General features: G+C 44.7%; 1 protein-coding gene across 1 annotated transcript in view; it reads left to right on the top strand.

Annotated features, from left to right (window-relative positions):
* tmem235b (transmembrane protein 235b) overlaps positions 1 to 25,641 on the top strand; it is a 97,439-nt gene that overhangs the window by 57,025 nt on the left and 14,773 nt on the right. Inside the window, exon 3 of the mRNA XM_072242715.1 lies at positions 6,490 to 6,627. Coding sequence (XP_072098816.1) covers positions 6,490 to 6,627 — 138 coding nt within the window. The remainder of the gene's footprint in view (positions 1 to 6,489; positions 6,628 to 25,641) is intronic.

Genomic DNA, 25,641 nt, shown 5'->3' with positions numbered 1-25,641 from the left:
GGTCATGGGGAGAGCGTAGCCACTCCTTACAGACAGCGGCGCACCCCGATCTTCTGATCACTTGTGCTGTGAAGTGCTGTGCTGACTGCTGCACTACCAAGGCACCACATTAGGTCACATGGGTGTAACTGGACAGCACAGGCTCATTTCACAAACTTCACCACATATATCGTGACCGAAAGAACTGTGCAAAAGTCTTGGGCACAAATATACAGCTAGGGGGCTGAAGTCTTTTGCACAGTACTGTATTTGTCAACATGGAGCACAGAGTGAATTTGTAAATCTGACGGGAGCAAAGGATGTTGGGAATGGCAAGGGTAAAGTGCCACGGGAGGGGGTGTGGGACAGCTGGCAGAGAAGAAACATCAGGGATGGGTGGTGGTGTGGGCGCAGACACACCCAGCCTGAGACACCAGGCAAGGTTCCAAACAATTGGTTTATTGGTCATTGCAGAATGTCTCTGTGATACTTCCCACTTCCTCCCCTCTCCTTTCCCCTGTTCCCAATCATGATTCCCCTCTCTCTGCCTCCTTCCCATACTCAGTCCAAAATAGAGACCCATATAAGAATCAGGTTTATCATCACTCACATATGTCATGAAATTTGTTCTTTTTTGCAGCAGTACAGTGCAATACATAAAATTACTAGACTACTATCCAAAGATCCTAGAAACCCTGATTTTTTATATACAGACTCCCTTTCAAGGACTCTACAAATCATGTTCTCAGCATAATATATAGAGTGCTGTGCAAGTCTTAGGTATATATATTGTTGGCGCGTGGCCAAGTGGTTAAGGCGTACGTCTAGTGATCAGAAGGTCGCTAGTTTGAGCCTTGGCTGAGGCAGTGTGTTGTGTCCTTGAGCAAGGCACTTAACCACACATTGCTCTGTGACAACACCAGTGCCAAGCTGTATGGGTCCTAATGCCCTTCCCTTGGACAACATCGGTGGCGTGGAGAGGGGAGACTTGCAGCATGAGCAACTGCTGGTCTTCCATACAACCTTGCCCAGGCTTGCACACTGGAAACCCTCCAAGGCGCAAATCCATGGTCTCATGAGACTAACGGATGCCTATTATATATATATATATATATATATATATATATATATATGCTGAGAACATGATTTGTGGAGTCCTTGAAAGTGAGTCTGTAGGTTGTGGAATCAGTTCAGTGTCGAGATGAGTGCAGTTATCCTCGCTGGTTCAGGAACCTGGAGGAGTGGGACCTAAGGCTCCTGTCCCTCCTGCCTGCTGACAGCAATGAGAAGAGAATGTGGCCCGGCTAGTGAGGGTCTTTACTGACGGATGCTGCTTTCTTATGGCTCCACTTCTTTTGGATGAGCTCAATGGTGGGGAGGCTCTTCAGCCCTGCTAGTCCATGCCAACCATGGTGCACACCAATATGGATCCACTGGCCAGTGTTTGACCCATATCCTTCTAGGGCCCTCTACCTGTGTACTTTTACAAATGTCTTTTAAATGCTGTTATTGTACCAGTGTCAACTATTTCCTTTGGCAGCTCTTTCCATGTATGGTCCACCTTTCTGTGAAGAAACTGCCAGTAGGGTTCCTCTTAAATGTTTCATCTCCCACCTCAAATCAATGCCTTCTAATTTTCAGTTTCCCTTTCCTGGGGCAAAGATTATCTATACCCCTTATTATTTTATACAACTCTATAAAGTCACCCCTGAATCCCTGATGCTCCAAGGTATAAAGTCCTAGCTACCATATTCACTGAATTCAACAGTTTTTTTTTTGCTGGCCAAGGTTATGAAGGGTTTGGGGCCTAGAAAGGTGGAAGGTGAACAAATATCCCTCTCCCATTCCTCTATACCCACTCCAAACCTTTCACTTCTTCTCCCTGTGTCCCCTCCTCTTTCCCTTTCTCCTATTGTCCACTCTCCTCTCCTATCAGATTCCTTCTTCTCTGGACCTTGGCCTTTCCCATCCACCAGGCTTCACCTATCACCTTCCAGCTAATCTCATTCCCCGTTTTACTCTGGTATCTTCCTCCTTCCCCCTCAGTTCTGAAGAAGGGTTTTGGCCTGAAATATTGGCTGTTTACTCCTTTCCATACGTGCTGCCTGACCCATGCCGAGTTCCTCCAGCACCCTGTGGGTGTTGCTTTGGAAGGTGTTTGACCACAGATCAGCTGTGGGCTCACTGAATGAGTGTAAAACAGATGTGAGAGGATGAATTACCTCATGCATTCCTTTATGTTTTAATGTTCTAATATCTCTCTATCTCATAATTTTAATGTGATTGGAGGAAAGTATAGTGGGATGTCAGGAGGATGTTTTTAACATAGAGAGTGGAGGGTGCTTGGAATGCACTGCTAGGGGTGGTGGTAGAGGCAGATACATTAGGTGCACTTAAGTGACCCCTAGATAGACACACGGATGAAAGAAAAATCAAGGACTATTTGCGAGGGAAGGGATAGATCTTAGAGTATGTTAGAAGGTCGGTACAATATTGTGGATTGTATTGTGGTGTGATGTCCTATACTCTATAATGTTGAAGTGGAAATTTCTGGAAGTACTCAGCAGAACAGGCTATGCTTCTGGGAAGAGAACTAGTTCACATTTCAGGAGAGTATTTTGAACACTTTTTGTTTATATTTTAGATTTCCAGCATCTGCAGTTTAGTTGATTTTCAGTTAAGTGGAGTCAAACTTTGAAGTTGAACCCACTTGAACTTGCATGGAGATTTTGTAAAAACAACTGTTTTCCTTTAGCTCCTCACTTCCATGTCAATTGCAAGCCTTTCATCTTAAAGATAAATTAGAATGTTCCAAACTATTATTAGGTTATTATTACACATCCATTTCAGAAATACAATTGGGAAATTTCAGAAGCAAATCTCTGTCTATGTTTTGTTCATAAAGTGCATTGAATTAAGGGCAGATCTTGCTCTGTGAAAGCTTCTGTGAGGATACCTAATGACCAACAAATTTGCCCATGATCTCCTTTCATTGACAGCACTAATCAAGGAGCAACTCGTCTTTTCTCTTCGAAGCACAGCTCTAAAAGCCCAGTCGACGAGGTGGTGCAGGCTCTCTTTGATATTTTTGCAGTTACACAAAGGGCTGAGACATTACGGCAGGGTATCATAGCAGTTAGTGCATAGCCCTACCGTACCAGAGATCAGTGATAGGGGTTCAATACTTGTCGCTGCCTGTACGTTTTCCCTGTGATTGTGTGGGTTACGTCCTGGTGCCCCAACTTCCTCCCACATTCCAAAGGCATACAGTTGTGGGTTAGTAAGTTGCAGGCTTGCTATGCTGGCACTGACAGCATGGCAACACAATCTACACAGATTTGATAGCGGCTGTTGGGGTGTATTCTGGAGTTTTGGAATAGAGCACATATTAATTTCTATAGCAACCAGTCTTCAGATATGAATGCAGATTGCAGATTCAATTTAAAGTGCAGCTCATGACAATGGTCTTCCTGGAGTAGCGGACTGGATTTGATTGCAAGCCTGGAAACACATCATTCACCTGAGATGTCTGGGTATGCATGAATGCAGTTCAGAGAGAGTGATTAACACTCATTTTGGATGTGTCGGTATGAAGATCTAAGTGTTTGAAGATTATGTGCAACTCAATGGAAGCATGATGAATGCACCGTAACAAAAGAAATTGTCCTGTTGCTACCTTCGTTCTTTAACGTATAAAAATGTGATGTAATATTGGGTCAGGGAGCCTGTACTGAGAGTGTCTCCATGAGAATGCCTGCTTGCTGTGCTGAATAAAGATTTCTATTTAGAAACATAGAAACATAGAAAATAGGTGCAGGAGTAGGCTATTCGGCCCTTCGAGCCTGCACCACCATTCAGTATGATCATGGCTGATCATCCAACTCAGAACCCTGTACCTGCCTTCTCTCCATACCCCCGATCTCTCTAGCCACAAGGGCCATATCTAACTCCCTCTTAAATATAGCCAATGAACTGGCCTCAACTGTTTCCTGTGGCAGAGAATTCCACAGATTCACCACTCTCTGTGTGAAGAAGCTTTTCCTCATCTTGGTCTTAAAAGGCTTCCCCTTTATCATCAAACTGTGACCCCTTGTTCTGGACTTCCCCAACATTGGGAACAATCTTCCTACATCTAGCCTGTCCAATCCCTTTAAAATTTTATACGTTTCAATAAGATCCCCCCTCAATCTTCTAAATTTCAGAGAGTATAAGTCTAGTCGATCCAGTCTTTCATCATATGAAAGTCCTGCCATCCCAGGAATCAATCTGGTGAACCTTCTTTGTACTCCCTCTATGGCAAGAATGTCTTTCCTCAGATTAGGGGACCAAAACTGCACACAATACTCCAGGTGTGGTCTCACCAAGGCCTTGTACAACTGCAGTAGAACCTCCCTGCTCCTGTACTCGAATCCTCTTGCTATGAATGGCTTCAGTGTCTCTCTGGTGGCTTTCATTCACGATCACAACAGGGGCAGCGTAACAGTTAGCGTAACGCTTTGCAGCACCAGCGATCTGGTTAGTACCCACCTCTGTCCGTAAGGAGTTTGTACATTCCCCTTGTGACCACATGGGTTTCCCCCGGATGCTCCAGTTTCTTTCCACGTCCCAAGGGCATACGGGTTAGTAAGTTAATTGATTACATAGGAGTGATTGCATGGCGTAGAGTCATTGACATCTTGGACCATGACCTTCGTCGGGACACATCTGGAAACAAGAACCTGTTTTCTCTTAAAACTATTTAATGTTCACAAGTCAATAATATCCTGTCCTGTATCTAACTAAAGTAATGTTACAGCTATATAAGACCTTAGTTAGACCCCACTTTGAGGGCTGTGTTCAGTTCTGGTCACCTCACTACAGGAAGGATGTGGATACTATAGAGAGAGTGCAGAGGAGATTTACAAGGATGTTGCCTGGATTGGGGAACATGCCTTATGAGAATAGGGTTGAGTGAACTTGGCCTTTTCTCTTTGGAGCAACGTAGAATGAGAGGTGACCTGAAAGAGATATATAAGATGATGAGAGGCATTGATCGTGTGGATAGTCAGAGGCTTTTTCACAGGGCTGAAATGGCTAACACGAGGGGACATAGTTTTAAGGTGCTTGGAAATAGGTACGAGGGGGATGTCAGAGGCAAGTTTTTCACACAGAGAGTGGTGGGTGTGTGGAATGCACTGCTAGCAAAGGTGGTAGAGGTGGATACAATAGGGTCTTGTAAGAGACTCTTAGATAGGTACATGGAGCTTAGAAAAATAGAGGGCTATGCGGAAGGGAAATTCTAGGCAGCTTCGAGAGCAGGTTACATGGTTGGCACAACATTGTGAGCCGAAGAGCTTGTAATGTGCTGTAAATTTCTATGTTCTATGTTCTATTTTGTTTATCTCCTAATTTCCAAAACACTTGACTTTATTCAACCCTTTGCGCTGAGCATATTTATTTAAAATATATCTTAAAGCTACGAGTCTTACTCTGCCGATTTGCAACAACATCTCAATCAAGTGAAAAGCAAAATATGTAAGAATAATGGGAAGAAGTTAAATATATCTGTAAGGAAATGATGAGATACTGGATTCCATTGAAGAAAGACTTCACATCCCAATTGTTACTCTGCCTGAATTAGAAGCTGGATTTATAGCCCATTGTGTGAGATAAACTGATCCAAACCTTGAGATCACCAGATTCAGAGTTCAAAAAACATATTATGGAAGTACATATATGTCACCACATACTTTTTTAAAAAAACTTTATTTAGTTTAGAGATACAGCATGGTAACAGACACTTCCTTCCTAATGATCCCGCAGCACCCAGTTACACCCACTGTGACTGATCAACCTGCCCTTACATCTGTGGGAGGAAACTGGAACATCCTGAGGAAACCCACATGGTCACGGGAAGAAAGTACAAACTCCTTACGGGCAGTGGTGGGAATCGAACCCCCAGACATTGGTGCTGTAAAGCAATGCACAAGCCGTTGCGCTACCGCGCCGCCATATGCTCCCCTGAGATTTTTTTTTATTACAGGGCGGAATAGGCTCTTCCCACCCTTCGAGCCACGCTGCCCAGCAATCCCCTGATTTAATCCTAGCCTAATCACGGGACAATTTTACAATGAGCAATTAACCCACCAACCGGTATGTCTTTGGACTGTGGGAGGAAACCGGAGCACCCAGAGGAAACCCATGTGGCCACGGGGAGAACGTACAAACTCCTTATAGGCAGTGGCGGGAAGAAGTTTGTACCTTCTTGCCATGACCGCATGGGTTTCCTTAGGCATTCACAGTGGAACAATGAAATACCAAAGAATCAATGGAAAACTACACCCAAACAATGAATGGGCAAACAACTAATGCGCAAAAGAAGACAAACTGTGGAAATAAAAAAAACAAATAATAATAATAATAATAATAGCACTGTATATAAGTCTTCAGCATTGTTAACCGGCTGAGCTCTGTTCCTTTCTCTTACTTTCCTTCTATCTGTCTTGTCTCTCTCCCTCTTCCTCTTCTCAGTTATGCAGAAGGTGTTTGTCATTTTGCTGCCCCTCAGTCTGGTTCTTCTGGTGCTTGGAGGGATTGGTGGACTGATCAGCTCTCTGGCTAATGGCCTCTACCTGCTTCTGTTCACAGGCTCCTACTTCCTCGTTGGAGGTAAGGGTAGTAAATTCCTTTCTAATTTGTTTACACTCACGTAGATATGGTTGTTATAAACTTGTTCTTTCCTTAACCCCACTCATTTAGGTTTATAGTTGTGTTGTGGTTCAACTCTCACTAAAGGTGTAACGGAAGATATGATGAAGTACAATCAGTGGCCACTGGTAACTCCTGTACCTAATAAAGTGGCCACTGAGATCACGTTTGTGGTCGTCTGCTGCTGTAGCCCGTCCACTTCAGGGTTCGACATGTTGTGCATTCAGGGTTATTCTTCTACACACTATTGTTGTAACATGTGATTACTTGAATTACTGTAGCCTTCCTGTCAGCTTGAACCAGTCTTGCGATTCTCCTCTGACCTCTCTCTTTAACAAGATGTTTTCACCCACAGAAATTCCACCCACTGGATGGTTTTTTTTATGTTTTTCATACCACTCTTTGTAAACTCTAGGGACTGTTGTGCGTGAAAATCCCAGGGGATCAGCAATTTTGGAGACGCTCAAACCACCCCATCTGGCACCAACAATCATTCCATGGTCAAAGCCACTTAGATCACATTTCTTCCCCATTCGGATGTTTGGTCTGAGCAACAACTGAACCTCTTGACCATGTCTGCATGCTCTAGTGAATTGAATTGCTACCACATGATTGGCTGATTAGAGGTTTGCATTAACGAGCAGGTGTACAGGTGTACCTAATAAAGTGGCCACTGAGTGTAGTTCCCTGACTTGCAGTGTGTATGATGTTATACTTCAGCAGGGAGATATTCCTCTCTTTTCATTAGACTCTCTCAATGCTTGAGTGAATCTTCATGAGTTCCACGGTATAGACTGAACAGAAATCACACAATTCAAGGCACCAAAAGCTTTGATGATAAATCTAATAAACCACTTTCAGTAACTTCCATCAACTGCTTTTCCTGAAAGTTTTAAAGATTAGCTTTATTTGTCGCATGTACCGTGCATCGAAACATCAAATCATGCAGTGAACTGCGTTATTTGCATCAACGACCAGCACAGGCTGAGGATGTGCTGGGGGCAGCCCGCAAGTGTTGCCGTGCTTCCGGCATCAACCAAGCATGCCCACAGCTTGCTAGCTCTAACCTGCACGTCTTTGGAAAGTGGGAGAAGGACGGGCCTCCAGAGGAAGCCCGCGCAGTCACAGGAGAGCGTCCACATTCCTTACAGGCAGCGGTAGGAATTGAACCCCAATTGCGGATCACTGGTGCTGTAATAGCATTATGCTAACCGCAGTGCATCTGTGCCACTCCCCTGTTACAACATAACCTAGGCAGTTATGTTGATGCTCCCTCAGCCTTTCACAGTTCTGCTCCATAGGTGGGAAGTGAATGACAGCAAGACCTGAAATCCCTCTCCTCCTCAACTCCCTTGTCACACAGACAAGGGAAGATTCAATGTTCATTGCCAAGCTCGGAATACTGAAGCATGATAACCAATCCCACTGGGAGATAGACGCTCTATTACTCAAACTTGTAGGTGGAATACAGTGTTAATTGCAGGATTCTTAACAATTAGTGGAAGGAACAGAGGGGTCTTGGAGTCCACATCCATAGATTCCTCAAAGTTTCAGCACAAACTGATAGGATGGTTTAAGAAGGTGTTGACTCTCGTCAGTAGGGTATTGAGTTCAAGAGCTATGAAGTAACGTTACAGTTCTAGAAAACTCTGGTTATACCACACTTGGAGTATTGTGTTCAGCTTTGGTTGCCTCATTATAGGAAGGATGTGGAAGCTTTAGAAGTGGTGCAGAGGAGATTTACCAGAACGATGCCTGGATTAGAGAACAAATGTTGTGAGGATAGGTTGAGCGAGCTAGGCCTCTTTGGATCGAAGGAGGATGAGAAGTGATTTGATAGAGGTGTACAAGATGATAAGAGGCATAAATCAAGTGGACAGCCAGAGTCTTTTTCCTAGGGGGAAATGTCTATTACAAGAGGGCATAATTTTAAGGTGATGGGAGGAAAATATTAGGGGGGCATATCAGAGGTAGGGCTTTCACACAAGGAGTGGTAGGTGTGTGAGATGGGCTGTCTGTGAGGTAATGGTGGCAGATTCATTAGGGACATTTAAGAGACTCTTAGGTACATGAATGATAGAAAATGGAGGGCTATACTGGAGGGTAGGATTAGATTGATTTTGGAGCAGATTAAAGGGTTGGCACAGCACTATGGGCTGAAGGGCCTCTACTGTGCTGTTCTGTTCTATTCAGAGTAAAACTCATTCCCTTTTCAATGGAGAAAGTTCCAAAAGTTACAAAGCTGAAATTTCACAACGCACGCTGGCAACGTTGGAACCCAAGTGCGGGGGAAAGACAAACTCCGTTGCAGAGATTGTGACCTGAGTTTATTCACAACAATTCCGACAGAACATTGACGGCTTGGCCGAGTGCCTCTGTGAGACGTAACCTTCTCAAAATTATGACGCTTCGATTAGCGCTGATCGGGCGCCTGCTTAAATGATGCAAGTAACACAAAATCCTTGAGCTGATCAAAACAAACTGGACACGTTTAAACAGGAGGCGCCAGGAGTCCGTATTACAAAGAGCAAGTCACTTGAGAAAAACACAGGGATCTCTAAACAATTAATGATTTGTTAAACAGCAATTTACAAATTCAGATACTCTAAAAACCTTGGAGCCCAATGCTCTCCTGCTCCCTGCAGAGGCCCAAAGATCTCTTTACAAGAAAACCTCCTGGAGTAGGATCTACATCAAAGGTAGATGTAAATGTGAGGGTGGATGGAGGGAGTTGTTGGGGGATAGTGAGGTTTATCTTGCTGCCGCCAGAAGGAAGAGCAAGTCTGATAGTGTAAACATCCTTTGTTTCCAAAGGTAGTCACTCTGGAGATTGTTGTCAATCCCTGTTCACTACACTGAGTTTGGGAATATATTAAAGATTAACTTTATGTGTCACACGTACATAGAAACATCGAAAATGCAATGTGTCACTTTGCATCAACCGCCAACACAGTCTGAGGATGTGCTGGGGGCAGCCTGCAAGTGATATCATAGTTCCAGTGCCAATATAGTGTGTCCACAAGTATGCCAAAACACTTTCTACCCAACAAGTTCGTTTTGATCTTAAAGTTATAGGTAAGTACTGCAAAGATTCTGTCCTCAAGACCCACAGACATTCAATCTCTCTTTTTCAGTGTTAATTAGATTCCATTGGGTAATAGAAACCAGGAAGTCACCCTGATTCAGCTTCTCTGAGACCTGCACTGTTATAACCATTGTTGAAATACAGATATGGTTATATTCTAGCAAAGTTAATGGAACTTTTTATCCAGAGACACAGGTTCACATCCCACTTGAGTAATTATGTAAAATATGAATTAAAAATATGGTCTCATTACACTAGGTATGAAACTACCAAATTGTAAATCCCAGCTAGTTCACCAGCCCTTCACAGAAGGAGATCTGCAGTTCCTCTTGGTCTGGACTAAGTGTTTCCAGACTCATCCATGTGGTTGACTCCTAACTATCTCCTCTCTTCAGGGACAGTTAGGGAACACGATGCACAGAGTACAGAAGAAATAGGCACAGGGGTGGGCCACTATCCCTCTTTTCTCTACCAGGCATCAAAATTGTGTCCAATTTTCCACCTCAACAACATATCAGACCCATTCTCATCATCTCTCTCGATTCAGAAGCCAATCCATCTCCAATGGAATCAGTGACTAAGTTTTACAACCCCACCCCATGGGTAGTGAGTTATAAAGATCTACCATCTGACTGAAAAACAAAATGAACTCTCTCTTATCTTGTGACAGTGACATCCACTTTCAGATGTCTTTCATAAGAGAAGCAATCTCTCTGTATCTACCCTGCTGAGTCCTCTAAGTATGTGGTAGTCTCAATGAATTCATGTCCCATTCTGTTAATCTATGAAGAAGTCCAGCTGCTCTTATATCACTGCCCATGTCACATCATCCCAGGGTGCTGAATCTTTGCTGCCCCTGTCGAAAGCAAAAGTAAATACACGGGATTCTGCAGATGCTGGAAATATTGAGCAACACACACAAAGTGCTGGGGGAATTTAGTAAGTCAGATAGCATCCATGGAGAGGAATTACGAATCAATGTTTTGCGCCACGGCCCTTCACCAGGACTAGGGATCCATCAAATGCTGGAAAAATTCTAGTGGAACTCAGCAAGTCAGGCAGCTTCTATGTAGGGGAATAAACAGTTGATGTTTCAGTCCCGATAAAGGGTCTTGGACTGAAATATCGGCTCACTATTCCCCTCTATAGATGCTGCTTGACTTGCTGAGTTCATCCAGCATTTTGTATGTGTAATGCCCTACAAAAGCAAACAGTCTCTGTCTGTTTATGAATAATTTTTTTGTAAAATTCTTTTGTATTTCTTTTTTTCTGTAAATGGCCACAAGAAAATTATTCTCAAGGTAGTACATAGTAACACATCCAAACTTTTATAATAGATTTACTTTGAAGCTTTCAACCTTGAGGAGAAGGGATCAAAATTGTACATAACACACCAGGTTTTCAGAGGGTTGGGTTGCAGGTAAGGAAGACAAATGCAATGTTAGCATTCGCTTCGAGAGGACTAGAATATGAAAGCAAGGATGTAGTGCAGAGGGGCTTTATATGGCATTGCTCAGACTGCACGTGGAGCGTTGTGGGCAATTTTGGGCTCCTTATCTCAGAAAGGATGTGCTGGCATTGGATAGAGTCCAGTGGAAGTTCACAAGAATGATCCTGGAATTGAAGGATTAATGTATGAGGACTGTTTGAGGGCTCAGCACCTGAACTCGCTGGGATTTAGAAGAATGTTGCGGGAGGGGGTCTCTTTGAAACCGACTGTTATCGAAAGGCCTTGACAGAGTAATGTGGAGAGGATGTTTCTGATGTTGGGGTGGGGGGGTGGTCTAGGACCTGAGGGCATGGCCTCAGAATAGAGATTTGTCCCATTAGAACAGAGATGAGGAGTAATTTCTTCATCCATAGGGTGCTGAATTCATTGCTACAGATGGCTATGAAGGTCAAGTCATTGGGTGTATTTAAAGTGGAGGTTATAGGTTGATTAGTAAGGACGTCAAAGATTATGGGGAGAAGGCAGGAGAATGGAGTTGACCAGAAGACATAAGAGCAGATTTAGGCCATTCAGCCCATTGAGTCTGTTCCACCATTCTATGATGGCTGATTTATTATCCCTCTCAACCTATTGAGAGGGAAAATGACAGCCTAGGTCAAAGGGCAGAGCAGACTTGTTGGGCCAAACAGCCCAATTCTGCTCCTATGTCTTATGGTCTTATGAGTGGTATTTTCCACTTTGTTGGACATAACTAAAGAGTGGAGTATGTGCTGAAAGGCAAGAGATTGGGTAGTGCTGATGTTCAGAGTGACCACAGCTGTTTGGGCACAATCTACCGAAGGCCAGCAAGTTTTGCACCAATTGCTCAGACTCAGATTCAGTTTCATTCATTCATCATTCATTATTCGTTCACAATACACAGTGATACATTAACAAGCGACACAAGCTAAGGATGTGCTGGGGGCAGCCCGCAAGTGTCGCCATACATTCCCGCACCAACGTGCCATGCCCACAGTGTTCAGCAGGGAAACCCCTTTCGTACAAAAAGGAGGATACTCTGACGTGCTGGAAAGGAAGGCCTCATCCTGGGAACAGATGCAGCAGAGACGGAGGAACCAAAAAACAGGGAATAGCATTTTTACAGGTGGGAAGAGGTAAAGTCAAGATAGCTGTGTGTGAATCAGTAGGTTTATAAGATATGTTGGTCAACAGTTTGTCTCTGGAGATGGAGACAGAGAGATTGAGAAAGCTGTCAGAAATGCACCAAGTGAATTTAGGGGTAGGGTGGTTGAAATGGATGGGCTCACCGTGGATGTATGAAGCAGCACCAATGCAGTCATCAATGTCGTGGACGAAGAGTTGGGGAACATTATCAGGGAAGGCTTGAAACATGGACTGTTCTATGTAGCCAACAAAAATACAGGCATAACTGTGGCCCCTGCAAGTGGTTTGAAGTATTTACAGTGCGGAGTTGTGATGGAGCTAGTAGATAGAAGAGGTGGGGTGGCTGACTAGAATGGTTAATCAGATTGACTGCCTGGGGGAAGAAGCTTTTAAGATGGCGTGAAGTTTTTGTTTTAATAGGCAAATAGCGCTTTCCAGAAGGGAGCTTTAGGAGTAGGAAGTTGGCTGAGTGGGTAGTGTCGGTAATAATTTTTCCTGCCTACTTCTGTGACCTGGATACAAAGAAGTCCTGCAGTGATGGTAGACTGTAGGCAATGGCCGTTCCTGCTGACCTGACAGTTCAGTCTGGTTTTCATATATTGTGGAAGGATGCTGCCCCAAACCAGACAGGAATGGCTGATGTGATGTTTAAGCGTTGATGAGACCTCATATTAAAACTGAAGTACTAATGGCAGGAGTAGGGACCTGCTCTGCCATTCACCAAGGCCAAAAGTTAAAAAAAAAATCATGTTAACTTTATTGGGGCAGTGAAAATCTTGCTGGCAGCATCATCACAGGATGGAGGAGCAACACCTTATATACTGACTGGGTAACCTCAAACCTACCCATAACCTTCCCCGGGTCCCCTCCTCTTTCCCTTTCTCCTGTGGTCCACTCTTCTCTCCTATTGGATTCCTTTCTCTCCAGCCCTTCACCTCTCCCACCTGCCTGGCTTCACCTATCATCTTCTTGCTATCTTCCCTCTCCTTCCCCCACCTTTTCATTCTTTCCAGGCCGGAAGAAGGGTCTTGGCCTGAAACATCGGCTGTTTGTTCACTCTCACAGATGCCGCCTGATCTGCTGCGTCCCTTCAGCATTTTCTGTGTGTTGGTATTTATGGGTTTTTTTTTGCACATCTTTACCTCTTTACTTTAAACTCTAACTTTATTTTTTTATATAACTGTTTTAAACTTGTGCAAATGTGTATGGCGAGTACAGGTAATCCTTGATCCTTTAACCTTGTGCTCAAATCCCCCAGCAGTTAAGGCCAGCACACCATTGGTTGTTCTATTTGCCCACCTGTTTGCTAGCTTTTAGTGAATACTGTGCAAAGACGCCCAAGTCCCTCTGAGGAACAGCATTTTGCATTCGAGTGGTTAATAGATATAGGCGCTCCAGTGACAACCACATCCTGTGAATGAATAACTAAACTGATAAACAACAAGGAGATGATTAACTAGGTGATCTGCTTTGTGGTTTCACTAAAGGCATGATTTTTGGTCGGAAACGCAATGAACATTGTGTTCTCTGAAGAAAAAAGTACCGTGGAAACTTTTGCAACTGATGTCTGGCACCCTGAAGGGCTCAGCAACCCTGCTGTGCCGCTGTTGGGTGTCAGTGCCTGGCGTGGGATTTGAAGTCACAGCCTCTCTGTCTCAGGGCTGATAGGTGACCATCGGACTGAGCTGACGTAAGTTAACAGTGATCGAAAACCAGGTCCTTCAGAAGATGAACCACTGTTTCCATCCCAGTGAAGTGCTTGACCATCTATGTTACCCAGTAATCTATAAATAAAGAAAGGGACAGAAAAATAATGCTTTATTTTTAACTTAAGTTGTCAACTTCAGTTGCTAACTTGTCTACAAAATTCAGAAACTGACCACTGACCAGCTCAACTCTGATTTGATCACTCATGGTAGGCTGCTATCCATAGTTGGCCTTTACAATTCATTTTTATTTGTAATACTTCTCAGTTTCCAGTAATAATTATTATGATTCCCATTCCAATTCTGACAAGTCAAACCATGGCCTCCTCTTGTGCCACGGAGGAGGAGCAACACCTTATATTCCATCTGGGTACCCTTCAGCCTGATGGTATCAATATCAATTTCTCCTTCTGGTGAACAAATTTAACCCTCCCCCCTGACCTTTCACATCTTCTCACCTGCCTATTACTTCCCACTGGGTTTCCTCCTCTTTTCTTTCTGCTATTGTCCACTCTCCTCAACTATCAGATTCTTTCATCTCTAGCCCTTGACCTTTCCCACTCACTTGGCTTCACCTATCACCTTCTGGCTCGCATCTTTCCCCTGCTCCTCCTTTTTACTCAGGTATTTTCCTTCCTTCCATCTTGGTCCCGAAGAAGGATCTCGGCCCAAAACGTCGACTGTTCACTCTTTGCCATCGGGCTGCCTGACTTGCTGAGTTCCACCAGCATTTTGTGTGTGTTGCTTTGGATTTCCAGTATTGGCAAACTTTTCTTGTGTTTATAATTATACAAGGCCAGGTTATCCAACATAGTGGAAGCGCTGGTGAAACAACCCAGCTCCTGGGATCTATCAATATAAACATAATTTCAGATTGAATTGTAAGGTCAACAGAAATACAGGCCCTTTGGCCCACATGGTCAATGCCAACTAATATTCCTATCTTATTTAGTTCCATGATTATTAAGGGACTGGACATGCTAGAGGCAGGAAGCATGTTCCCGATGTTGGGGGAGCCCAGAACCAGAGGTCACAGTTTAAGAATAAGGGGTAGACCATTTAGAACGGAGTTGAGGAAAAACTTTTTCACACAGAGGGTTGTGGTTCTGTGGAATGCTCTGCCTCAGAAGGCAGTGGAGGCCAATTCTCTGGATGCTTTCAAGAAAGAGTTAGATAGAGCTCTTAAAGATAGCGGAGTGAAGGGATATGGGGAGAAGGCAGGAAAAGGGTACTGATTGTGGATGATCAGCCATGATCACGGTGAATGGTGGTGCTGGCTTGAAGGGCTGAATGGCCTAATCCTGCACCTATTGTCTATTATCTATAAACCTTTCCTATCCAGGTCCCTCTTCGAGTACCTTTCAAATGTTTTTAATATACAGTACCTGCCTCAACCACTTCCTCTGGCAGCTCATTCCATATACTGACAGCCCTCTGGGTGAAAAAGTTGCCCCTTGCGTTCTTATTAAATCTTTCCACTCTAACTTTAAACCTATACCCTCTAGTTCCTGATTCCGCCATCAGTGGAAAAACGATGCTTCAATGCAAAAAGTCAAAACCTGCTCAACCTCTCTCCATAACTCAGTCCTTCCAGTCCTGGCAACATCCCCAAAGATCTCCCCTGCACTCTCTCCAGCCTAATGGCGCCTTTCCTATAGGAGGATGACCACAACTGGACACACCATTCCAAATTCAGCCTCACCAATGTCTTGTACAACTGCGACATAACATAAATATGCAAAAGATAGGTTTAATCCACAGGTTGAAATTCTAAATTGGAGAAAGGCCATTTTGATGGTATCAGAAAGAATCTGTCAAGTGTGCTAACACAAGGGAGAACTTCTTTACTCAGAGAGTAGTAGCTGTGTGGAACGAGCTTCCAGTAGAAGTGGTAGAGGCAGGTTCGATATTGTCATTTAAAGTAAAATTGGATAGCTATATGGACAGGAAAGGAATGGAGGGTTATGGGCTGAGTGCAGATCGGTGGGACTAGGTGAGAGTAAGTGTTCGGCACGGACTAGAAGGGCTGAGATGGCCTGTTTCTGAGCTGTAATTGTTATATGGTTATATGGTTATATGTGGATTGGGACAGGCTGTTTTCTGGCAAAAGTGTACTTGGTAAGTGGGAGGCCTTCAAAAGTGAAATTTTCTATGTGCCTTGCAGAATAAAATGTAAAGGTAACAAGTGTGGGGAAACTTAGCTTTCAAGAAGCACTGAGGCCCTGGTTGCGAAAAAAAAGGAGGTGCACAGCAGGTGTGGGCAAAGAGGAACAAATGGGTGCTTATGAAGTATAAGAAATGCAAGAGAACACAAGAAAGAAATCAGGAGGGCTAAAAGAAGGTATGAGGTTGCCCTAGCAGACAAGCTGAAGGAGAATCCTATGTTAAGAGCAAAAGGATTGCAAGGGACAAAACTGGTCTTCTGGAAGATCAGAATGGTCATCCATGTGTGAAGCCAAAAGAGATGGGGAGATCTTAAATTTTATTTTTGCATCTCTATTTACTCAGGAGACCGATACAGAGTCTAGAAGTGAGGTAAAAACAGCATCAACTTCATGGACCCTGTACAGATTACAGAGGAAGGGGTGTTTGCTCCCCTGAGAAAAATTAGCATGAGTAAATCCCCAGGACCCGACAAGGTGTTCCCTTGGACCTGGAGAGAGGCAAGCACAGAAATTGCTGGGCCCCTGGTAGATATTTGAATCATCCATAGAGACAGGTGAGATACCAGAGGATCAGAGGATAGCCAATGTTGTTTCGCTGTTCAAGAAAAGCTCTAAAAATAAACTGGGAAACCATAGGCAATGGGTCTGACATCAGCCAGAGAGTGGTAGTAGATGGTTGCCTCTCTGACTCGAGGCCTGTCACTAGTGGTGTGCTGCAGGGATCGAAACTGGGTCCGTTGGTTGTTTGTCATCTACATCAATGATCTGTTTGATAGTGTGGTTAACTGGATCAACAAATTTGCAGGTAACACCAAGATTGGGGTTTTTCTACTGAGGTTGGGTGGGACTACAACCAGTAGTCACGTGTTAAAGGTGAATGGTGAAAATTTCAATGGGTACAGGAGGGGAAGCTTCTTCGCTCAGAGGGTGGAACAAACTGCCAGCACCGTTGGGACATGCAAGTTTGATTTAAACATTTAAGTGAAGTATGGATTTGGTACACAGATGGTAGGGGTATGGAGGGCTATGGGCCCAGTGCAGGTCAATGGGAGTAGTTAGTTTAAATGGTTTCAGCATGGACTAGATGGGCTGAAGGGCCTGTTTCTGTGCTGTGCTTTTGGGCGATGGCGATGGTGGAGTCCCATGGGAAGGGTATGGGTCAGTTGTTTCCAAACAACTAGCTTACTGATCATTACAGAGTGACTCCCTGGGGCTTCCTGCTCCCTCCCCTCTCCCTTTCCCTTTTCCCAACCATGATTCCCCTCTCGCTGCCCCCTTCCCACTCTCAGTCCACAATAGAACCCCATATCAGAATCAGGTTTATCATCACTCACACATGTCATGAAATTTTTTCTTTTGTGGCAGCAGTACGGTGCAATACATAAAGTCAAGTTTTAGGCACCCTAGCTACTCTATATATGAAGTTGTAAATTGGATTTACAGTCATTGGCTTTGTGGGGGGAGTCAGAGACTGGTAGTAGAGGGTGGCCTCTCAGACTGGAGGCCTGTGATGAGTGGTGTGCCACAGGGAATGGTGTTGGGTCCTTTGTTGTTTGTCATCTATATCAACGATCTGGATGATAATGTGGTTAACTGGATCGGTAAATTTGTGGATGACACCAAGATTGGGAGTGTAGTGAACAGTGAGGAAGGCTATCATGGCTTAGATTTGTATCAGCTAGAAAAATGGGCTGAAAATGGCGGATGCAGTTTAATGCAGACAAATGGGAAGTTTTGCACTTCAGTAGGAGCAACCAGGGTCGGTCTTACGCAAGGAATGGCAGGGCACTGAGGAGTGTGGTAGAACAAAGGGATCTGGGAATCCAGGTCCATAACTGAAAGTGGTGTCACAGGGTCGTAAAGAAAGCTTTTGGTACATTGGCCTTCATAAATCAATGTATTGAGTACTGGAGATGGGATGTTATTTTGAAGTCTTTGATGTTGGTGAGGCCTAATTTGGAGTATTGTGTGCAGTTATGGCCACCTACCTACAGGAAAGATGTGAACAAGGTTGAAAGAGTACAGAGGAAATTTATAAGGATGTTGCTGGGTCTAGACAATCTGAGTTATAAGGAGAGGTTGAATAGATTAGGACTGTATGTATAATGTAGAAGATTGAGAGGAGATTTGACAGAGGTATACAAAATTTTGAGGGGTATAGATAGGGTAAATGGAAGCAGGCTTTTTCTACCAAGATTGTGTGAAACTACAAACGGAGGTCATGGGTTAAGGGTGAAAGGTGCAAAGGGAAACGTGAAGGGAAACTTCTTCACTCAGAGGGTCATGAGAGTGTGGAATGTACAGCCAGCACAAGTGGTGCATGGGAGCTCGATTTTAATGTTAAAGAGAAGCTTGGATGGGTACTTGGATGGTAGAGGTATGGAGGGCTATGGCCCCGTGCAGGTCGATGGGAGTAGGCTGTTGAAATGGTTTCAGCATGGACTAGATGGGCTGAAGGGCCTATTTCTGTGCTGTACTTCTCTATGACTCTATATATATGTGTGGAAGACTTTTGCACAGTACTGTAATCTCAGCCAGGGTGCTTTATTTATAGATTTTGGCATACCTGGAAAAAGGAATGCAGCTCCACATTGTAATGATGTAAGATTCTGCAGATGCCGGAAATCCAGAGCAACACACAAAAAGTGCTGGAGGAACTCAGCAGGTCAGGCAGCACCTGTGGAAATGAATAAACAGTCGGTGTTTTGGGATGAGACCCTTCTTCAGCACTGGAAAGGAAGAGGGAAGAAGCCAGAATAAAATAAGGTAGGGGGAGGGGAAGGAGCACAAGCTGGAAGGTGATAGGTGAGGGGGCAGGAGTGTGGGTGTGGGAAAGGGGATAGGTGAGGGGGCAGGTGTGTGGGTGTGGGAAAGGGGATAGGTGAGGGGGCAGGTGTGTGGGTGTGGGAAAGGTGATAGGTGAGGGGGAAGGTGTGTGGGTGTGGGAAAGGGGATAGGTGAGGGGGAAGGTGTGTCAGTGTGGGAAAGTTGATAGGTGAGGGGGAAGGTGTGTGGGTGTGGGAAAGGTGATAGGTGAGGGGGAAGGTGTGTGGGTGTGGGAAAGGGGATAGGTGAGGGGGAAGGTGTGTCAGTGTGGGAAAGTTGATAGGTGAGGGGGAAAGTGTGTGGGTGTGGGAAAGGTGATAGGTAAGGGGGAAGATGTGTGGGTGTGGGAAAGGGGATGAAGTGAGAAGCTGGATGGTGATAGGTGAGGGGGAAGGTGTGTGGGTGTGGGAAAGGGGATAGGTGAGGGGGAAGGTGTGTCGGTGTGGGAAAGGTGATAGGTGAGGGGGAAGGTGTGTGGGTGTGGGAAAGGTGATAGGTGAGGGGGAAGGTGTGTGGGTGTGGGAAAGGGGATAGGTGAAGGGGCAGGTGTGTGGGTGTGGGAAAGGGGATGAAGTGAGAAGCTGGAAGGTGATAGGTGAGGGGGAAGGTGTGTGGGTGTGGGAAAGGGGTTAGGTGAGGGGGAAGGTGTGTGGGTGCGGGAAAGGCAATAGGTGAGGGGGAAGGTGTGTGGGTGTGGGAAAGGTGATAGGTGAGGGGGAAGGTGTGTGGGTGTGCGAAAGGGGATAGGTGAGGGGGAAGGTGTGTGGGTGGGAAAGGGGTTAGGTGAGGGGGAAGGTGTGTGGGTATGGGAAAGGGGATAGGTGAGGGGGAAGGTGTGTGGTTGTGGGAAAGGGGATAGGTGAGGGGGAAGGTGTGTGGGTGTGGGAAAGGGGATGAAGTGAGAAGCTGGATGGTGATAGGTGAGGGGGAAGGTGTGTGGGTGTGGGAAAGGGGATAGGTGAGGGGGAAGGTGTGTGGGTGTGGGAAAGGGGATGAAGTGAGAAGCTGGATGGTGATAGGTGAGGGGCAGGTGTGTGGGTGTGGGAAAGGGGATGAAGTGAGAAGCTGGATGGTGATAGGTGAGGGGGAAGGTGTGTGGGTGTGGGAAAGGTGATAGGTGAGGGGGAAGGTGTGTGGGTGTGGGAAAGGGGATAGGTGAGGGGGAAGGTGTGTGGGTGTGGGAAAGGGGATGTAGTGAGAAGCTGGATGGTGATAGGTGAGGGGGAAGGTGTGTGGGTGTGGGAAAGGGGATAGGTGAGGGGGAAGGTGTGTGGGTGTGGGAAAGGGGATGAAGTGAGAAACTGGAAGGTGATAGGTAGAAGAGGTTAAGAGCTGATCAAAAAGGAATCTAATAGTAGAAGATAGTGGACCATGGGAGAAAGGGAAGGAGGAGAGATATCAGAGAGAGGTGATGAGAACAGAAGGTGTGGTATGGAGCCAGACTCCCCCACCTTCTTGTTCTAGCTTCTTTTCTCTTCCTTTCCAGTCCTGATGACGGTCTCAGCTTGAAACGCCGATTTTTTTATTTCTCTCCATAGATGTTCCCTGAGTTCCTCCAGCATTTAACATGTGTGTTACTCCCCATTGTAATTACTGCTGTGGGTCTCCTACTGCAAGCTGATCAGTTGTGGTCACACTAGGACAATATGGGGCTTTTGTGTGGTCCGGTTCTGATAATCAGATGGCACACACTCTCTGGCATCAGCTTTCAGTAATATACCCATTGCCTTCAGGAGTGGACCAGATCAGGGGGAGAAAAAAAAAATCACAAGAACCAAAATTGTAAATCTATGTAAAAAATAAATCAGCGTTCTTTCCGTGGAATTAGCTGCCCTTTCATCTTCTGTGTGGCTATTGGAGCATAACCATCGTGATCAAAGGGAACAGTGTATTGCACTAGAGAGAGAGTTGTTCTGTACAGACCCAGTAAGATTCAAGATGGTTTATTGTCATTCTTCAGAACACGAGGGTAAAGGAGAACAGAATGATTGTTCGTCCGGATCGCATGCAGCATCAAAACACAATAAGCATAAAGAATACAATTAAAAAACACACAATAAATATAAACATTGGAGCAATTCTATGAAACACAATACACAAGTAATTGCTGTATGAAAGACTAATTGTATGTTCATTAACTGATGCTAGGTGCTAGTAAGGGTGGAGTGTGGGAGGATGTGGTGTTTAGTGCCACCTCAGTCGCAATGAAAAGCTGCGTGTGGAGTTTAAGGCTGTTCAAATGTAAAACAAAACACTATTCCTACTCGTTTTAGTCTGGCAGCCCCCAGTAATCAACCAATATAAACTCTTCAGGACTGCTGCATAAGGTTTGGTGCATGAAAAATATGAAATATTCTAAGTGTCACCTTCAAGGACATCTTCAATAGGCGATGACTCAAGAAGGCAGCACCCATTAATGAAAACCCTCACGACCAAGGACATGTCCTCTTCTCGTTGTTACCGCGAGGGAGGAGGTACGGTGCCTGAGTACACCCGCTTAATGTTTGAGGAACAGCTTCTTTCCCTCTGCCTTCAGATTTCTGAACGGACTGTGAACCTACCTCACATTTCGCTCTCTTTTAAAAATCACAAACGTTTGTACTTAGTCTTGTTTTTCAGAGTTTATTATTATTATATGTCATGACGTTTGTTGTTTTGCAGCAGCAGTACAGCGCAGTACATAAAATATACTATATATTCGATCGTATATATACAATAAGAAATATATATGAATATAATAGATTAGTAGTGCAGAAAGAGAGCAAAAATAGTGTTGCAGTGTTCATGGCCGCCTTTCTGAGGCATCGTCTTTTGAAGATGTCCTTGAAGGCAGGGAGGCTACAGTCCATGATGGAGCTATTTATGTTCTAATATTTCTTATAATTTATAGTATTTTTATGTATTGCACTGAGTTGCTGCCACAAAACAGCAAATTTCATGACATATATCAGTGATCATGTCAGATTCTGATTCTGAAGTGCTGAATTAGCATCTTTTATCTTTCTGCAATCGAGGATTTACAGCATAGTAATCTTACCAAACAAAGGACAGGAGGCAGAGAGCAGTGAGACGTAGAAATAGAATGAACTATTATGGAGAATAGTCGGTGGGCGAGATATCTTGAGGGAGTTACGAGATGGAGGAGAAAAACATGAGGTTTGAACCAAATGCTTCTTTAAAAATTTATGTATAAAATGATTCCCTCCCTAAGGTTCAGATGAAGTATTTATTCAATCTCTTTCTACTTGCTGTTTCTAAATGGTGTCACTTTGTGTAAGTTTACATGGCTGAATATGTAATGCTTTTCCAATGTCCAGAACTGCATCTCGGACGCGAGAGATTGCAGATGCTGTGCTACAAATCTGCGCATGCAGCGCTGTCTCCTTCCCCCTTCGTTTCCGGTCCTGATGAAGGTTCTGGACCCAAAACTCAGCAGGTCAGGCAGCATCTGTGTAAAGGAATAAAGAGTGTGTTACCCTGGACTGTGTGTGTTATTCTGGATTTCCAGCTCTTGTGCTTGGGAAAGAGTCGCGGGGTAATGATGCAGCTCTATAAAACTCTGGTTAGGCCACACTTGGAGTACTGTGTCCAGTTCTGGTCGCCTCACTATAGGAAGGATGTGGACGCATTGGAAAGGATCAGGAAGAGATTTACCAGTATGCTGCCTGGTTTAGAGAGTATGCATTATGATCAGAGATTAAGGGAGCTAGGGCTTTACTCTTTGGAGAGAAGATGAGAGGAGATATGATAGAGGTATACAAGATATTAAGAGGAATGGATAGAGTGGACAGCCAGCGCCTCTTCCCTAGGGCACCACTGCTCAATACAAGAGGACATGGCTTTAAGGTAAGGGATGGGAAGTTCAAGGGAGATATTAGAGGAGGGTTTTTTACTCAGAGAGTGGTTGGTGCGTGGAATGCACTGCCTGAGTCTGTGGTGGAGGCAGATACTAGTGAAGTTACTAGATACTAGTGAAGTTTAAGAGACTGCTAGACAGGTATATGGAGGAATTTAAGGTGGGGGGGTTATATGGGAGGTAGGGTTTGAGGGTCGGCACAACATTATGGGCCAAAGGGCCTGTACTGTGCTGTACTATTCTATGTTCTATGAAATGGACAGTCAATGTTTCGGGTCGAGATATTTCATCTCCAAAACACTGACTGTCCATTTCCCTCCATTGATGTTGCCTGATCCTCTGAGTCCCTCCAGCATTTTGTGTCTGTCGATTAGTGGGACATGTCTGATCTCACTTTCTTAGTGCTTCAGGCTGCTGCATCCTCTCACCCCACTCAGTTAAATCCTGCAAAGCCACTGAGTTCCCCTCGTCAAATAGGATGAACCAAATAATCACGTATAATTGGCTTGTTGCTCCAGATTCCAGCATCTGCAGTGTCTTGTGTCTCAGTTATTTACAAAGCAAAGTAATTACTATTAGGCCGCTTCTGAAGCACAAATTATTTGAGATTTGTTTTACAAAATTACATTGTTAATGAATCCGAAGGAGGAACTCTCCTGTAGGGAAGGAATGAATGACTGTGAAGATGTTTATTGTATTAGTATGTTGGCGCCGTGGCACAGTTGACAGAGCAGTTGTCTCACAAGGTTCAATCCTGATCTCTGGTGCTGTGTATTTTCCCTAGGGTGATGCATTTTCCTCTCACACCATGGAGATGTGCTGGTATCAGAATCAGAATCAGGTTTATTATCACTGAAGTATGTTGTGAAATTTGTTGTATTGTGGCAGCAGTACAGGCAATACATAAAATATACTATACATTGCACAGTATATAAATAGGCACCCGTTAGTCTCGTGAGACCATGGATTTGCGCCTTGGAAGGTTTCCAGGGCGCAGGCCTGGGCAAGGCTGTATGGAAGACCGGCAGTTGCCCATGCTGCAAGTCTCCCCTCTCCACGCCACCGATGTTGTCCAAGGGAAGGACACTAGGGCCGATACAGCTTGGCACTGGTGTCGTTGCAGAGCAATGTGTGGTTAAGTGCCTTGCTGAAGGACACAACTTGCTGCCTCAGCTGAGGCTCAAACTAGCTACCTTCAGATCACTGAACCGATGCCTTAACCACTTGGCCATGGGCCAACACTACAGTATATACATAGGTGTATACTATACATCATATATACAGTAAATATACTAGATTATTTATTTATTTTTGGGATACAGCATGGAATAGGCCCTCCTGGCCCTTTGAGCTTCACAGCACAGCAATCTCCTGATTTAATCCTAGCCTAATCACGGGATAATTTACAATTCCCAATTAACCTACGAACGGTTATGTCTTTGGAATGTGGGAAGAAACTGGAGCACCCAGAGGAAATCCACGCAGTCACAGGGAGAATGTACAGACTCCTTACAGGCAGTGGTGGGAATTGAACCCGGTTCACAGGGTAGCAGCGCTAACCACTACGCTGCCATGGCGCACCCTTGTGTGTATGAAAAATAAATATTGCAAAAATGAGAGTGAAAATAATGAGGTAGTGTTCATAGGTTGGTGGACAGGTCAGAAATCTGATGGCAGAGGGGAAGATGCTGTCCCTAAAACATTGAGTGTGCATCTTCAGGTCCTATACCTCATACCTGATGGTAGCAATGAGACAAGGGCATCCCCTGACGGTGGTAGTCCCTAATGATGGATGCTGTCTTCCTGAGGCATCGTCTTTTGAAGATATCCTTGATGGTGGGGAGGCTAGTGCCCATGGTAGAGTTGGCTGAGTTTGCATTTGTCCCTTCATTTGAGATGGTGATGCAACCAGCTTGAGTGCTGTCCAGCGTAAATTTGCTAGGGTCTTTGGTGTCACACCAAGTTTCTTCAGACTCCTAATAAAATATAGCTGCTGGGATGCCTTCTTCATAACTGCATCAGTATGTTGAGCCCAGGATAGATCTTCAGAGATGTTGGCGGTAAGTTAGTTGGTCGCTGTAACTTGCTCCTCGTTTGTACGAGAGTGATAGATACTGGAGGAAATTGGTGGGAATGCAGGGAGAATAAATTGGGATCAGTGTTGGATTAGATGCTTGATGGTTGTCACAGACACTCTAGGGTGCTCTGTGCCTTATAGCAGTGTGGCACACACCTTGAATACTCCACCACTGAAATTGGTTTACATTCCCTACCGGTGAATTAAAGCCATACTTTCTCTAATTCATCTTTAGCTGATGTACCCTGAGAAATATAGATGGTTATCAGTTTAAGGACAACCAGTTCATCAATACCTCTACTTCCTGAGGAGACTAAAGACACTCAGTACGTCCCCGTCGACTCTTACCAATTTTTATCAATGCACCATATCCTGTTGGCTGCATCACAGTTTGCTGAGGCAACTGCTCGGCCCATGACAGCAAGAAATTGCAGAGAGTTGAGGACACAGATCACCTCCGTAGACTCACTGACTCAGTAAAGCAGACAGCATAACCAAAGACCCCGCTCATCCCAGGCATCCACCCTCCTCCCTTCTCCCATCAGGCAGAAGATATAAAAACTTGAAAGCACGTACCACCAGGCTCAAGGACAACTTCTACCCCACTATTATAAGATGAATAAATAGCTCCCTCGTACAATAAATT

Source organism: Mobula birostris, chromosome 24 (assembly GCF_030028105.1).
Source record: "Mobula birostris isolate sMobBir1 chromosome 24, sMobBir1.hap1, whole genome shotgun sequence".
Taxonomy (NCBI): Eukaryota; Metazoa; Chordata; class Chondrichthyes; order Myliobatiformes; family Myliobatidae; genus Mobula; species Mobula birostris.
Note: the sequence above shows the minus strand (reverse complement) of the source record. Positions and strands in the feature narration are given on the sequence as shown.